This window comes from Rhipicephalus sanguineus, chromosome 5, assembly GCF_013339695.2.
Source record: "Rhipicephalus sanguineus isolate Rsan-2018 chromosome 5, BIME_Rsan_1.4, whole genome shotgun sequence".
NCBI classification, from domain to species: domain Eukaryota; kingdom Metazoa; phylum Arthropoda; class Arachnida; order Ixodida; family Ixodidae; genus Rhipicephalus; species Rhipicephalus sanguineus.
This window is the reverse complement of record NC_051180.1, coordinates 170,338,843-170,354,274: the sequence shown is the minus strand read 5'-3', so window position 1 is coordinate 170,354,274 and position 15,432 is coordinate 170,338,843. Positions and strand designations below refer to the sequence as shown.

The following is a 15,432-nucleotide window of genomic DNA, read 5'->3' as shown; positions in this document are numbered from 1 at the left end:
TTTCATATGGGTCATAAGCGAGAAAAATGCAGCAGGTATGACCTATCTTCATTAAGAAAACAGAACAAACAGCAACGCGAATCAAGTACTAGGTAGAAAGTGCTTGCGAAACATGCGGTTCTTGGCACAAAGCCTGAAACATAAAAAAAGGGGGGGGTGGTAGGAACAGTAGTTCGTAGTTGGTGCTCCCGTCTCCCCTGTCCCTTTTTTTTTTCAGGCTTTTCCCCAGCAACTACATATTTAGCAAGCACAGGCACCAACTAGCACAGGAACTTCTTCTAGTGGAAAGTGCAGCTGTCGCAGTACACAAGCACAGAAACAAAGGAATTGCTGGCTTCTGCAGTTTTTCTTTTTTTACATTGAGGCTGTACATGGGTAAGCAAAACCGAAATTCGTCCGTCCCACGAGCACAAAAGCTCTATATGCCACAGAAATTAGGCAAATTCCACTACTCACCACTGTCCACTAAAAATGAAGGAGGCAAACACCAATTAAGATTTCTGGACAGACAAAACAATTGAGAAATACTTTAGTGAATGATGGGGATTAACCTAGTGGTAAACACCGGGGCCGCACGTTTCAGCTTCACTGGTTAATTATCTGTAGGAGTGCTTGGGCGGTAATTCTTTTTTTTTCTCTCTCTCTCTTTCCTATTCTGCATTTTTTAGATAACTTCATTCAAACTCTTTCATCTCGACTCATAGATGATATGTTACAGCACATGGTCAAGCATTTCGAAAGAGCGTTTCTTGCAGCATCGATGGAGTCGCAGAGAGGTAGGACCTTTGGCTACCAGGCCGCTGGATCACAACTCAAATCCTTCGAAGGTATAGCACATTTTTTACTTCAAGAGGGCAAATGATGGCTAATCAGTGCCAATTTGTTTTTCCTTTACTTCTATCTTCATTTCTTTACAAACTACTTGCAAAGCAGTACGGCGTTCCCCCGATGGTCACTAATGGACGTTAAAACCCAGGTGAAAATGAGTAACTGGGAATCCAACTGGTTTCAACTGGGATCAAATGGTTCCAGTTGGGAAACAACTGGTCCCAGTTGATTCCAGTTGCAACTGGTCCCAGTTAGCAGCTGGTCCCAGTTACAACTCAACTGGTCCCAGTTGGTTCCAGTTGCAACTGGTCCCAGTTAGCAGCTGGTTCCAGTTACAGCTCAACTGGCCACCAACGGGAACCATGACCAGTTGAACTGGAAGCTGATCCCAGTTGGAAACCATAACCAGTTAAATTGGAAGCAAGTGGTCCCAGTTGCGCCCTCACTGGAAGTGCGACCAGTTGTCCTGGTGGTACGGTTCTTCAAAGTGAAAGAAGAAAGATAATTGAACTCGAACGCATACGCAGCATTGCTGCACTTGAGCGAATGGGTTTTATCTAAGAGCTTTTTGTGTCCTATTCGCAGAAGGGTGCCATCACTGGCCTAGTAATATTCCTAGGACAATGAGAGAATAAGAAAATAGCACCTCATGGTTTGCGAATGAATTATCTTTTCTTGTTTAGACGTCATCCTCTTCGTGTTGTTTAGACCCCATTACATTAATATATACAGTCTTACCTCACCTGATATATATGTATTTCTCAAAATCATATTATCGTGGATTATTCCGTTGCGCAAATGCGCAACACAGTGCACACAAGCGTACGCTTGTTTTAGCATCAGTACATTCAACTAACATTAAAAAGCTGTTGTCAATCTTTTTACGTCCATCACGGTGACAATACGCGCAACCGAGGCGGGCCCAATTGACGTTGGGGTGTTAATATTGCCGTCGTCTCGCTGGGAGCATGCCATGCTTAATAGTCTTGTGTGCAGCACAGCGGTTACTTCCGTACGAGAACGAAAAATGGAGTAGTGCCAGTGCCGAGAGCTACCACAGCTGAGACTGCCACAGACTGCTGACATCCTGCCGACACAAACCCACAAACCGTTGCACAAACGCAGCCTCTCTACATCGACTGCCGTCACATTAGTCCCGTATCTCATAGGCTCAAACATTGAACGAAGCAGTAAAGTAATCAAGCATAAAGATTACATATAAAATAAACTGAAATGAATTATTTCGTGCCAATTCGGCAATATTTAATGGAAGAAAGAAACTGGATAACAAAGACATAAAATTTAGAAAAACAGCGATGCTAGTTTCGTACACCACATGGGACGAGGGCTAGCTACCGAGCGCTCGGTGGTCCGTGGTCGCGCTGCTTAGTTGTGCTGTTTTTCAAAAGGAACGTGCAGTCATGGCGTGCGTAAATTAGACTTTGTCGAATTAGTGTTCCGCAGCTTCATCTCTGGAAGACTTTGACTTCAGGCGAACGCCGGACAAGTGTTTACGCCTGTGACAAGACGGATATATGAACCCATTGTGTGCGGAATGCTGCCTGCCAATTGTCAGCGATGCAGCCGTTTGAAGGTAATTTTACCATTTATGCTTCGAGTGCTAGTTGTTCAGTATCCTAGAGAAGATGTAGATATAATGCAGGCAGAGTGCTTTGAGTGTTGAGACGATGGAACGTTGCATTGTAAACAAATGCTTTCTATACTGCTCTAGCTAAGTTTGTTTATGGGTTTGTGCGGAGTGCTCGCAAACTTGCTGCCATTTGTTTGGGAGCATCACAGAAAACGAGTGCCGTGCGATACTTGTGCTTTGAACGGCGTGCTAAATAAATATGAAGTGTACTCGTAACTCTGTCCGCGACTTTCAAAGAAAGCGCTAAGGGCCCGTATTTGCACTCTAAATGAATATTCCTGAACCTGTTGCATGTGTAGGCATATGAATTCGAGTGAAAATAATGGTGTTTTTTATTATTTTTTGCTGCTGATATATAAACTCGACTTCTAAAAATTCGGAATAGATGCAGCGCATGATCTCTGTAGACACTGTTTGTCGTGTGAATTGTTAGAAGGCAGGTCTGCTGTGTATATCTATAAATTTATATGACTGTTCTGAGACATGCATGAAACATGTTACCTCTTATTTTGCAGCAACGCTGTTTCATTGGTCACGGGTGAATGGCACAGATTCATCAGCTGCGCAGCCCGAAACTTCATCAGTATATTGGTTGAGAAAATACAGCGCTGCATGAAAGCCGAGCGGAGGATATCTTTGCACTGAATGTGCAACCACAGTGCTGGTCCAAACCAGCCACAGCAGGGAATGCCTAGAGCTGTGTAATTTTTTGTGTAATAGCAATAAATCATGATCATCTTCTACACTTAACATGGAGTGTCAAGTGTTCCATTGGAGTGTTTGATGTGCTCAGAATGAACATTATTTGCACGTTGAAGATTGTTTGAGCTAGCTGGAGTACAAGCATGCCCATTTGGGCACCAACGGGGAATGGGACCTGTTCACAACTGGGAAAGCATTTCCAACTGGGAATGCATTCCCAATTGGTACCAGTTGCCAACTGGGAATGTATTCCCAACTGGTCCCAGTCGCCAACTGGGAATGCATTCCCAACTGGTCCCAGTTACCAACTGGAAATGTGTTCCTTAAACCAGTTGAAGTGGAACCAGTTGAAACCAGTTGGATTCCCAGTTACACATTTTCACCTGGGAAGGAACTACGGGTGTGAGCCCAGTGACAGCTGCACAGCAAAATACACAAAATTACTCGTAGTATACCGTAAGATGGCCGCACTCAAGAAAATAAAAAATAAAATTGTACACAGAAAACTACTGACAGAGCGGGTTGTTTTCCAGAGAACGCTTATGGCACCTTTAAACAAGAGTACTGCACTTTTATTGAAACGTACCTCCGATAATCGCAGGATTTCACTTCGGTCAGTCGCAACTCTCTTCTGCGTTAGAGAACCAAGAAATGCCGGCAACAGCAGAAACCTGTCACAAGAAAAATTATTCATGCATGAAATCAAAAGCATGCCACCATATAAGCATGAACACCAGTGCTGGTTAGGCCTAAGAAACAAGGCAATGCAATTGTCAAGAACATTTTGCTGGCGCTGACCTGGCAGTCAGCAAACAGCCACGACAACATGGTAGTTGCACAAATATGTACCAACGAGTGGTCCACCGATATCTGAAATTCAATATTTGGTTTTTGCGTACTCAGTGATAGTCAGGATTGAGACCTAACCTTGCTAAGCTGAATCATTCCTGACAACATAGTCTGGTAATGCACAGAACATCACAGTCTTAGAACAACAGAATGTTGAGCTAGTTGGTAAATATTCATCAATAAAGAGGGTGGGTGTGCGAACACACGCACAGCGGAAGAGAACGAGACAACACAAACATGTTTGTGTTTTACATGCCCACCTTCTATCATGATAGTTACAGAGTCTTGATAAATGCAGAATGCAGATTACTGCCTTGTCAATCATCAGTGTGGCAGAGGCGGCAACCAACGAGATGAAACAAGGTGGTAGTATTGAGTAAAAAAAAATTTGAAATGTACTAAAGTGGATGACAGGTACAGGTTAGTCTAATAATAATATCTGGGGTTTAACGTCCCAAAACCACGATATGATTATGAGAGATGCCATAGTGGAGGGCTCCAGAAATTTCGATTACCTGGGGTTCTTTAACGTGCACCTAAACCATTTTCGCCTCCATCGAAAATACAGCCACTGTGGCAGGGTAAAAGTTGGTCTAATTGGCAAACTTGGTTATTTTGCAGTTGTGCCTATAGATGACATTTAGTGCTCCAGGATTACGTGGCCATTCCATTCAGACACCATTCTGGAATGTATGGCAACCATTCATACACATTCCGCCTCCCTGACTGGTTCCATCAGTCCACTTCTATTCCGTGACTAGAGTTTTAAAATGTGGAGTAAGTTATGAATCATTGCAACACAAACATCACTCCAAAATCATGATCTAAGCATGCTGTTTCAAGGAGCAGGCGATGTATCCGGTTTTCCAAGTTGAACGACTAACTTTTCAGGTTTGAATAAAACCTAGGTAGTCATATTCTGCGAGGTGAAACTCCTCACTCTGAATTTGGGATGCACAAATAGAAACTGGTGCGCTCTCACAAATAGCACGTTCTATTCACATATCACGAGTCAACATCAGTGAATTCTGTAAATAAATACAGTAAAGTATGTTAATCTGCTTCTTTTTTTCTTGCTGGAATGTGATGCAACGTCGTCATTTCCAGTCGTTCACTAAAGTTCACCACATATTAGAGGAACAGGTAAGTTGCAGGATTTGTAACCATCGTTCGACTTGTGGCAGTGCCAATAGTATCACTTTGTTTATTTGATCTCCATTATGAAAGCTCTGTTCTGAGTAACCGTGATGCAATTGCAAACTTTACAGCACTAATATAGTAGTACTTAGTGTCCTCATCAACATGCATCTATTACCTCTCACACAATACTTCACAAAGGGGAAGATCAAATCTAACCACTAGGCAAAATCTCTGGAAAGACCACCATTCTTAAACGTAACTGGAGTGATAAGTTTTTTCAACTACCCCATAAAAGGAACCAAGTTTAACTGCAACAGTAAACTGCGGTTTCATGATGTCAAACAAACGGTCGTATTGCATGAAAACCCTTCCGAACATCTTTTTTCGCTGACCAGGATCGTACCACCATCAGTTATAAAAACTTCCCTTGAAATAATTTCATTCACAGACTGTCGCATAGAAGAGTTCAGTGACATTCACATCAACAGCAGTGGTTAAAAAGTTGCTGTTCTTCCTTAAATTGCACTGAATGCAAAGCTGTCCTTTGATTGTCATGATTGATAGTGTAAATGCAGTCAAAACAAAAATTTCCTTCATTCATGCTACACCACACATTAAACGACGCACTCATTAGGCAGTGCTGCTTTGCAAACGCTGGCTGAAATGACAAACAACGCATATACTGATCTGCCCGCTGAGGTTACCAGCAAAGCAAAAGACAACGGCCGTCGCCGTCATGTCCTTCCGGTATGACGTCCAAATTGATAAGATCCACCCGCGAATCGTACGTTCTACCGCTGGTAAAAGAGCGCGAGCGGGGGCGACGAACGCGGCCGAAGCAGAGTTCAAACGAGCCGGCCCATTTCCGTCGCTTGGAGGGTGCGCGCGATAACAACACCCACCCCTCGGGAGGCCTGCGTCGAAGCAGACAGGAAACGCCCTGCCTGTTTATGACAAGCCTTAAAAGACGGAGAGAGTGTCGCGCGAGGAGCAACTTTGAACTTTGAATCTAAGGGCGCGGTCACGATCGCTGGCGCGCGCGCTATCTCGTAAGCCATCACAGTGGGGCGGGCGGCTCGTATACCCTTCTACGTGCTGCGCTCTCAACGCGAAGTGACTATGCGGAGAGCATCGCTCCCTGGAGGGGCCGTATTCTCTTACACCATCGTTTTGTAGTTACGCGAGATCGGATACAAAACAGTTAGCTGCCAGCCTCACTTCGTGCAACACTATAATTTACTATCGCATTCTTTGCTTCGCCCTTGCGGTGAAACTGTGACTTTTTCTTTTCCATCTAGCTACTCATGACTAAAAAGTGGCACTTTTTGCAGCAAAGTGCACTTACTCAATGTGTCGCTAGTTTTCCTATCTGACTGAAGCCGCCAACCTATCCTCCTCTTTCCTCCTTTATTGCCTTACGGTTGGATAGTTCGGTAGAACCTAAAGAGGACCTGAGCCACTTTTCTAGGTAATCATTAAATGGCCACATTATCAGAGTTTATTGCGTCCCAAATCCATTGCTGCAAAAACTTCTCAAATCCATCAAGCACTAGCGGAGTTACAGGGATTTCTTGTACGCTTCAAGCACTTTCTCTCTTCTTTTGTCCCGATGACCACGCTCGAAGCTACATATGGGAGGGATGGCATGAGGAAAAGAGGTTACGTCAGCACGAGAAATGACCTTTGGTGTGTGCAATGAAATGCGATCGCTCTTTCCCATTTGCTTGTGTACGCTAGTGTGGCTACTGCGTAATGTTAGCAGACTCAGACGGAGTACGGCACTGGCGCTTGATGGCACCTCGTGGCAAGAATCGCATCTGATCCAAACGCCGCTCTTGATTCATGTTGGCTATGGGCCAATAGCATGTTATCTGCTGTGTGATGCCAAAGAGCAGGTGCCGGCAGCTCCGAACAGCGTGAACACAGGCCTCTGTTCAAAAAGAGGGCGCCTGAGAAAACGGCAACTTTACACTCCGCTTATCAACTCTTCTTGGCACGCACAACTGCAAGGTTTGGCTGAGCTATTCATAGGGAACCAGCTGTAGTTTTCACGGTGCGTGCAGCACCGCGCTGGTAGTCAGTGCGCACAGCTCAGCCGCTCCCATGGACGAGGGTGGCGACTGGTAGAGGCGATGCGGGCACGAAACGCCAAAGAAAAAAACAAAAAACAAAAGGAAGCTGGCAGTACTTTTGCATATTTAAGTGCCACAACTGCAGTGGAATGAAAGAGGATGTACTCTTCTACATTTTTCCTCTAAACCCTATGAATACGAATGGAGGCAGTGTTGGATCCAGGCAGTCAGTTGAGCAGAGTACGTTCTGCTCTTGCCAACCAGTGCAGCGGCGTCAGGCTGGTTCCTAAAGTGAATTTCACATGTCTGATAGACTTATTCAATAGTGAGGATGACCAGCACTGGAAACCAGGACCAAACAGCAGAATTTAACCAGCATTCTGTCAGGAATACGTAGAAAGAAAAAGACACAAAAAAGAGATAGAAAAAAACTGAGATCAAGACAAAGAAATAGAGAAAAACAAAGAAAGAGAGAGAAAGCAACAGAGAGAGAGAGAGTTGAAAGAAAATGAAGAAATAAAGAGCAATAAAAATAAAGAAATAGAGAAAGAAAGAAATAGAAAGAAACAGATACAAAAAACAGAGAGAAAGACAAGAAGAAATAGAAAAAATAAAGAGAAACAAAGAAGGCTGCCCGCCCAGCTCCACTCTTCCTTCAGGCCTGGCTCCACTAGTGCCAACCTGCCACAATTTTCTTATACCTATTGTTTAATTTGCCTAACATATTGTTTTACTTTTCTCACTTGCCTGTGCCTGCTTAGAATCCAGGTGTTTGATGACCCTCAACGAATGCTGGAGTTTTACGTGCCAAACAAGATATAATTATGAGGCACGTCAAATTGATTTGACCACCTGATGTTCTCTAATGCGCATATAAATCCAAGTAGACGGGTGTTCTTTGGATTTTGCCCCCATCAAATATGGCCGCCAACGTTGGGAATCTAGCCTGTGCCTTCAAGGTTAGCGACACGACACTATGCTACCATGGCAGTTTCCTTGATCAAAGTCTGCATGCACAGATACCATGGACTGCCAAGGCCTCAGAGAAAAATTAACGCAGCTCCCCTTGCCTTTCCTTTTACTGCACAAGTCGGCAGCACAGCATCGACGCTGCATGGACTTATCAATAGAGGCTTGTCAGCCTGCACAGCTCGACACAAATCCCAGCACTCAGCCAGAAAATGATGGCGAGGGAGTCGGCATCACGGCACGGCACCGTCTCTTTGACGTCGTATGCACAGACGTAGTCTGCTTTGCAGAACTTCTCTCCATTTTCAAATGCTTTTCTGTGAAAGTAGCCCTTCAGGCAAAGTTATATTCTTCAAAACCGTAGCACAGCATGACTGGCGCGATGGCTGCTCAAGCTATTTGTGCCCAAGACAAGCACGAGAACAGCACCCATGCATGCAGTGGGACACTTCAGCCGGTTGTCTGGGCAAGCGGCTAAGTTATGCCGCATCTCACCGCCAGGCACCCTTTTTCAGCATGCCGCCTATTTAGTAGCACTGGTTTCCCATACCACTGTGTGCATTGCTTTCCACAGGAGGGGTTTTTTTCCCCAAGCACGAAGGGTGATTCGTAACCCCTATAACGAGGCAGAAGAGGGCCTGCCCAGAGAAATGAAGAACAACTGCCTCGGTGACTAAATAATCCCGCTCATTAACCAGACGGCAGAGGCACTGGCCGCCTGGCTCATGACATTAGTCTAGTGTGTGCACTTATTGGTGCAAGCTCATATTCGTCTGCCTTTGAGGGGGAGATGCCACAGCCTTCTAAAGTTCTACACGACTATGGCGTCAAGCAGCATTTACGTTGCTTCAAGGTTGTAGTTCCAAGACATCATCTGTCATCAGCTACGACTGTGTAAGAGCAGTGAAACAGAAAAGCAAAGAAGTAGTGTGAGCAACAGACAAACCAGGAAACGGTAGTGGTGGATATCAAAGTTTACCACTGCTTAGCAATAGTTAAGGCCGTACATGGATGGAAACGGCAAAAGACGGCCAGCAGCACAGCCAAGTAGTTCCCACGATATCAAAGCTATGTACCATTGCACGGGAGATGGCAAGAAATTTAAGGAAATTAATAACTGGGCTTTCGCTTTCTTTTCTGTGAATTTCATCACTCTGATGTTCCAGTGCTGGGGTTTCAGGCCAGGACAAATTTTTGCGACAAATTAGTAATAATTGTTGGTGTTTTAAGTCCCAAAACATATGATTATCAGAGAGGCTTTAGTGGAGGGCTCCGTAAAATTTCAACCACCTGGGGTTTTTTTAACGTGCACCAAAATCTAAGTACACGGGCCTCTGGCATATCAAATGTCACAGGACTCAATCCCACGACATTTGAGTCAGCAGTCGAGCACCTTAACCACTAGACTACCATGGTGGGTACATGTGAATAGAGTAAAAGCTTGTTAATTCGACACTCGGTAATTCGGAAAATCGGATAGTTTGGACGTGTTCTCTGGTCCTGGCAAGCATACGTATTGTTTAATGACATCAAACTCTCGTTAATTCGGCCATACTTGGCCGCAACTCGGTTAATTCAGATGATCCTCGGAGCGTGGCATGCATGAAGCGCCGAAAATGTGTGATGCAAAGGAGCGAAAACGGCATCCGCGAACAACCGAATTGGCCACGGGCCAGTACCTTCGTTATGACTTCGGGCAACGCGCGTGCAATGTCACAAAACGCATACCTGTCGGAAACTGTTGAAGCTGAAGAGTTTCAGCCGCGGTCCACATGCTGGTATAAAACTCCCTTGCTACGTTGTAATGGTCCAACGATCAGTTGCCAGCCATATTTTTCTGGCAACAAAATTACTGTCATGTGTGCGTGGTGGTATTGGCGGTGGCGGTATGTAATAAGGGGTTGTTCAAAGCACGTTTCTGCTAAAGCCAAGGGGGTCTTGAGCCGCGGTCACATTGTGAACAAAGTCGAGAATGACGAAAATTGCGGCTTTTACATTGCTCATATGCAAAATGAAGGCAAGGTTTATGCATTCACCAAGAAAATGAAAATGCATTGATGTAATAGACTCTTGTTTATTGTTTTTCTTATGCTTTTGATAATTCGGCATTCCTTTAATTTGGACATTTTTTCTGGTCCCGTGAAATCCGAATTAACAAGCTTTTACCGTACTAGCATACACTTCATAGTTTATTGTATAATCTTTAACATTTTTAGATTTTCAAGATGATTTTTATAAATGCATGTTTTCTTAGAATTCATATTTGCTTTTCCGTAGCCTTTTTATTTTATCGAGCATGCCTGAACTTTCGTACACTGGTTTCTTCATTGCACTCAGATCGTCGACGTCATTGTTACTAGCGTATCGTCACTCAGGATGACATGTGCGGAATGTATCACACCGAACACATAGCACTAGTGTCGATGTTGCAGGGTGCTGAATCTCCCGTTGAGCTTTTTGCACGTTGTTTGCCATCGAAATAAAATTATTTCCACGCGACGGACGCCATTCAAGTTTGGCCAAGATGACCTATGCATACCGAACAATCGAATGAAGGACACATCTCGACTTTGAACTTTTATGTCAGTGCCCCTTTAATATGGCATACTAGAAATCAAAACAGCGCATAAGACAGAGGACCAGCAAAAGAAGGACGCAGAAAACAGTGCTGACACACGACAAGGTTTATTCGTCAAAACAACGCAATATATATACGTGCGCAGTTTACACGAGAAATCTTCGGGCTTTAGAAATGGCTAAGCTAGGCAGCATGTGTGTTAGCAGGCCTTGAATCGACTTATCGGACAATTAAAGTGATTACCTTTCACACGTTTGGTACGTGCAATGAGCATGGTAGGCAGCGATGACGCTGATAGGTTCATCATTACATCAGCTTATTGTTCCATTCTTTGTTAATGAGTGCACAAGTTTATATTGCACGATTTTCATGTATAGACCTTGGTGCGAGTCGGCCGCTGTTGTCTGTGTCCTGTTTTTGTTGGTGCTGTGTCTTTTGCGCTGTTTTGATTTCTAGTTGGATAAGTAACATGTGCATGAGTATGGTGCGTAATCGTAAGAAGTTCATGGGGTTACATCTTGAACACATGCAAACCTGTGAACATCTCAATTTGCAAAATCAAAAGGCACGACACAGAGAGAGACCGATCCACAAAATGCATATTGTTTAAAGCTTGCCCCAAGCACAATATTTTTCAGGGATGGACATGTCGTTTATAAAAGATTATTTGTCTCCAGGAGCCGCTACAAAAGGGGCACCGAAATCACTGAAGAACAACACACTCCTTTTAACACGAAAGTGCTTTATGGCGGGGTCCACCAAGCACTTCCGTTACGGATATGACGTTGATAAAATGGACGCCAATGGGTGAGAAAGAAAAAAACACGAAAAATATCCACCGCTGCAAATCGAACCCACGACCTTGCGGTTGCGACAGTAAGCGCCCGACGCTCAACCGACTAAACTACCTTGGCAGATGCTGGACACCGCACGAACGAGCCTTATATCTTTCACACATTCTCTCTCGCACGGTGCTCTCTGTTGGCGGTGTAGGTAGGCGGGGCGGAGCGGGGCGTGCCACTGTCTGTGAAAAGAAGTAATGCGTCATGCTAGACACTTACTAGCGCTTACTCCGAGATTGTGCGCGAAATTGGAGGTTATGGTTAAAGCATCTCGATACCAGCGAAGGACACTGGCCGCGCTAGCATCGCCGAGGCACCCTAGACGCAGTTACGTTCTTTGCCTTTTGCTTCGTGTTAGCGTGCACTGGCTCATCGGAGTAGTGCAGTTTGCAGATGCACCACCGGGATGTCTCCACTGCTGACTGCTTCGATTGCGAAAGCACCGACTAACAAAACTCCTGCAATACGCGTTGCAGAAAGGGCACGATTTCGACGGGCAAATGCCGTGCCTTGGTGGAGCGAGACAGACAGAGGCCAGCGGGACGCACACGTTTGCGGCTCAAGCTATGAAGCTCTGCCTCCAGTGTTGCTGAAGCGCAGTGGGTAAGCGCAATGGGTAACCGACACACAGGCGTCGGTTACCCATTACTAGAAAGCGCACACCGTGCCGTTTCTCTGCTTAATTGATGACGTTTTGAAGAAGTGCATATCAGGTACCAGTGTTGATTATGAGCTTGTTGATGTCATCTTTACGGGGGTTCACAATTCGCCGTGTACAAATATATGTTCACAACTTCAGCTACTACAATGGTTTAATCATGATTATGGGCGTTAGTCGTCGCGATGGAGACATGCCATTAGGCGTCAATATGGGTGCATCCACGTCAAATGGTGCTATAGCTGTCAAACACGAACAGACATTGTACAAGCTCTCATATACCATTACACAATAAGCACTACTTCTGAGAAGACACGTTTCACTTTCGTGTTATACCAATTCCTATGACCGAGGGATCAGCCATGTTTTTTCAGGTCACAGCAACTTGTTCAGCAATTCACACAGAACTTCAGGAATGTCAACCAATAAACTTGCTCAGGGCAAGTACATCAACTGGCATTGTTTTACTCAAACTGCACTATCTTTGCACAACGCATTTTAAACAAAACTTGAACACTCGCGAAATCCTATGACAAAGGCCAAATCGGTGAACACTGCGGAAATATTCAGGAGTTAGCAGGTATTATGGTGGCTAGAGGGGGAAGTGTGACGGGCGAGAGCGGAGGGCTGTACGAATTCCCAATGAAAGATGGCGGTCACACCAGGTGGCGCTACCTGCGCCGTAGGTGCTTGCGGCGGCATTTGCCTGCTTTGCGTATGGCCGCTAAACGTTAGTTTCACTTGTTTCTAATAATCGCTTATACCCCGCGCCCGTGCTGTTGAAGGCGCTACGTGTTTGTTTCGCTAAGAAGCATGTGTTGCAAGTTCTTAGCGGTGTTAAGCAAGAGGAAAAAAAAAAAAAGAAAACCAAGAATGCTTTTAAACCAGACGGAACTGGCGTGCCTCCATGTTTTCATATTTAAATGTATCTTAATATCGGTTTGCTTCGACATGTTTAATCTGCTACAGTGTGCAAAAACTTGGCTAGTTGGCTGATTTTCATGGTAAAAGCAGCGCAAAAAGACGACAACACGAGAAGAACGACACAGGACAGGCGCTGAACTGTTCAGCGCTGGTTCTGTGTCATTCTTATTATCGTATTCCTTTTGCGCTGCTTTTACCATATTTATAGTCTGCTTCAGTTGAACTAAACCACTTGCTCGGCTGCATAGCTCAGCTGACTTTAAAGTGTTCTTTCCTCTTGGTCAAGTGTAAACTGTTTACAATGGTTCATAGCGAGTATATTGGCTGCAGTGCAGCGCGTTTTTTTTTTTCTCTCTTAGTCCGCACCTACTTCCCCCCCTCCATTTCCTCTGTATTGTAGGGGGTTCTCTTGAGCGCGAAATGTTCAAAGCATTTACATTTTCCGGCTACTTTTCCTTGAGAAAATTGAAGTGCTCTTGAGCGCGAAATGTTCAAAGCATTTACAATTTCCGGCTCCTTTTCCTTGAGAAAATTGAAGTGGAGATCGGAATGCTGCAGCTGGAGGCTCTTTGATACTGAGCATTTTATTTTATTATTTTAGCGATAGTTCTATCTATGCAAGGACCAATGATTTCTGTTAACGTACGGCTTTAGATGCATACTAAATACATGCAAGGACATGTTTATTTATCACACATTTGTCATCCCATAATTATGTCAGACATTTGTTATCACATACTCCCCTATCACGTTAAGAGGTCAAATTACTTGACCCTCCTCAACTTCAAGTTTTTGGCGCTCCCTTATTTTTGGACACTGCTTTTCTTTTTTTTTTTTGGTAAAGTACTTTGGTGCGTCCAGAAACACCGTAGGCACAGCGTCTTCTGACAAACGCGGGGTATCTCAACAACCTCACCGTTTATAATGTACATGAAACAGCGCGCTTAGACAGGACAGAAAGTTACAAGAAGCACACAGTCTGTCTGCTTCTTGTAACTTTCTGTCCTGTCTAAGCGCGCTGTTTCATGTTCAAGATGTACCAACTGGCCCGCGAACAATCATTGCTACAGTTTATAATGTGTTGGTATGTCCTTCCGATGAAACTCACGTCGAAGTGCCGCTCGCAAACAACGCTGTCCCTTGTCAGCTCTTTGTCAGTCCGCTTATTATTTCGAGCTCACTGCTCTCGCCTCGAGAGATCCTTCGGGGAAGACCGAAAGCTTCTCCGAGCACGATCTATACCCGCCTTTACAGCCAGGGACGAAGCATGTACTTGCGCGATTTGACGGCATGGTTCGCAGAACACGTGGGTACAGTGGCGGGTAAACAAACGACGACAGCGAAGGCAAGGCATCCGAACAAGGTGACGGCACAGCACAGAGAGAACGAACGAGTCCAGACGAGCCAAAGCAAGCGCGGCGAGCGCGAGCACCTACTACTACACCAGCGCCCCTTGCGGCGGCCAGAACTTTCATTGCGTTCCGCGCATCACTCTCCCACGGCGGGGATACAGCGCCCGTCACACTTCCCCCTCTAGCCACCATACAGGTATCAACCGGCAAGGCAAATTAATGGCTGTTAAGTGGCCATTGCAAAAGCAGTAGTAATGTAGCGATCAAGTTTTTTTTTTTTGCTAAAAACTTCATTTTGTGCATACTGATGCTTTGTTTTGCTGAAACTTGGTAATCTGCATCGTTCAATAGAGCAGTTGACACTTCTGCCCCCATTTTAGGCGGGGGAAAAATAGAACAAGAATGACCACAGTAAATGATGCGAGCATTGCTCCAGTTAATGGCGAGTAACTAATAACTTGGACAAACCAGTGAAACTGAGGCCAAATGTTTTATCGAAAGTTACGAACCCTGAGGTGCATTGCGGCATTCGTTGCATTATTGCACAGCTTTTTTAAACGTCAGAACTTTAAGCATAGGCTACTACGTTTGCTAAGCAGTTTGAAACAGCAGTAGTAGCTTGATCATTGAGCCATAACGCAATGCAGGAGACTGAAACGCGCTAGCCATTGATAACGTGCAAATACATGCATGAATTAACCTTAGAGAAGGAGTCGTCGTACTTTAGGTGGCGTGTGGAAACTTCGTCGAGTTCTTCATTTTCGCTGAAGATCCCAATTTCGTTGACGAGGTGCGTCGCATTCTCAAACTGTGCCGTCGCCTCCCGCACTTTATCCTGGAGGAAAAAAAACAAAAATTCAAGCGCAG

At 44.8% G+C, this 15,432-nt stretch overlaps 1 protein-coding gene across 1 annotated transcript in view; it reads right to left on the bottom strand.

The window, feature by feature from the left end:
- Window positions 1-15,432, bottom strand: part of LOC119394433 (immunoglobulin-binding protein 1b) — a 71,381-nt gene that overhangs the window by 55,645 nt on the left and 304 nt on the right. Inside the window, exons 2-3 of the mRNA XM_037661739.2 lie at window positions 15,288-15,400; window positions 3,768-3,852 (exon numbers count right to left, since the gene is read on the bottom strand). Of these exons, the coding sequence (XP_037517667.1) occupies window positions 3,768-3,852; window positions 15,288-15,400 (198 nt within the window). The remainder of the gene's footprint in view (window positions 1-3,767; window positions 3,853-15,287; window positions 15,401-15,432) is intronic.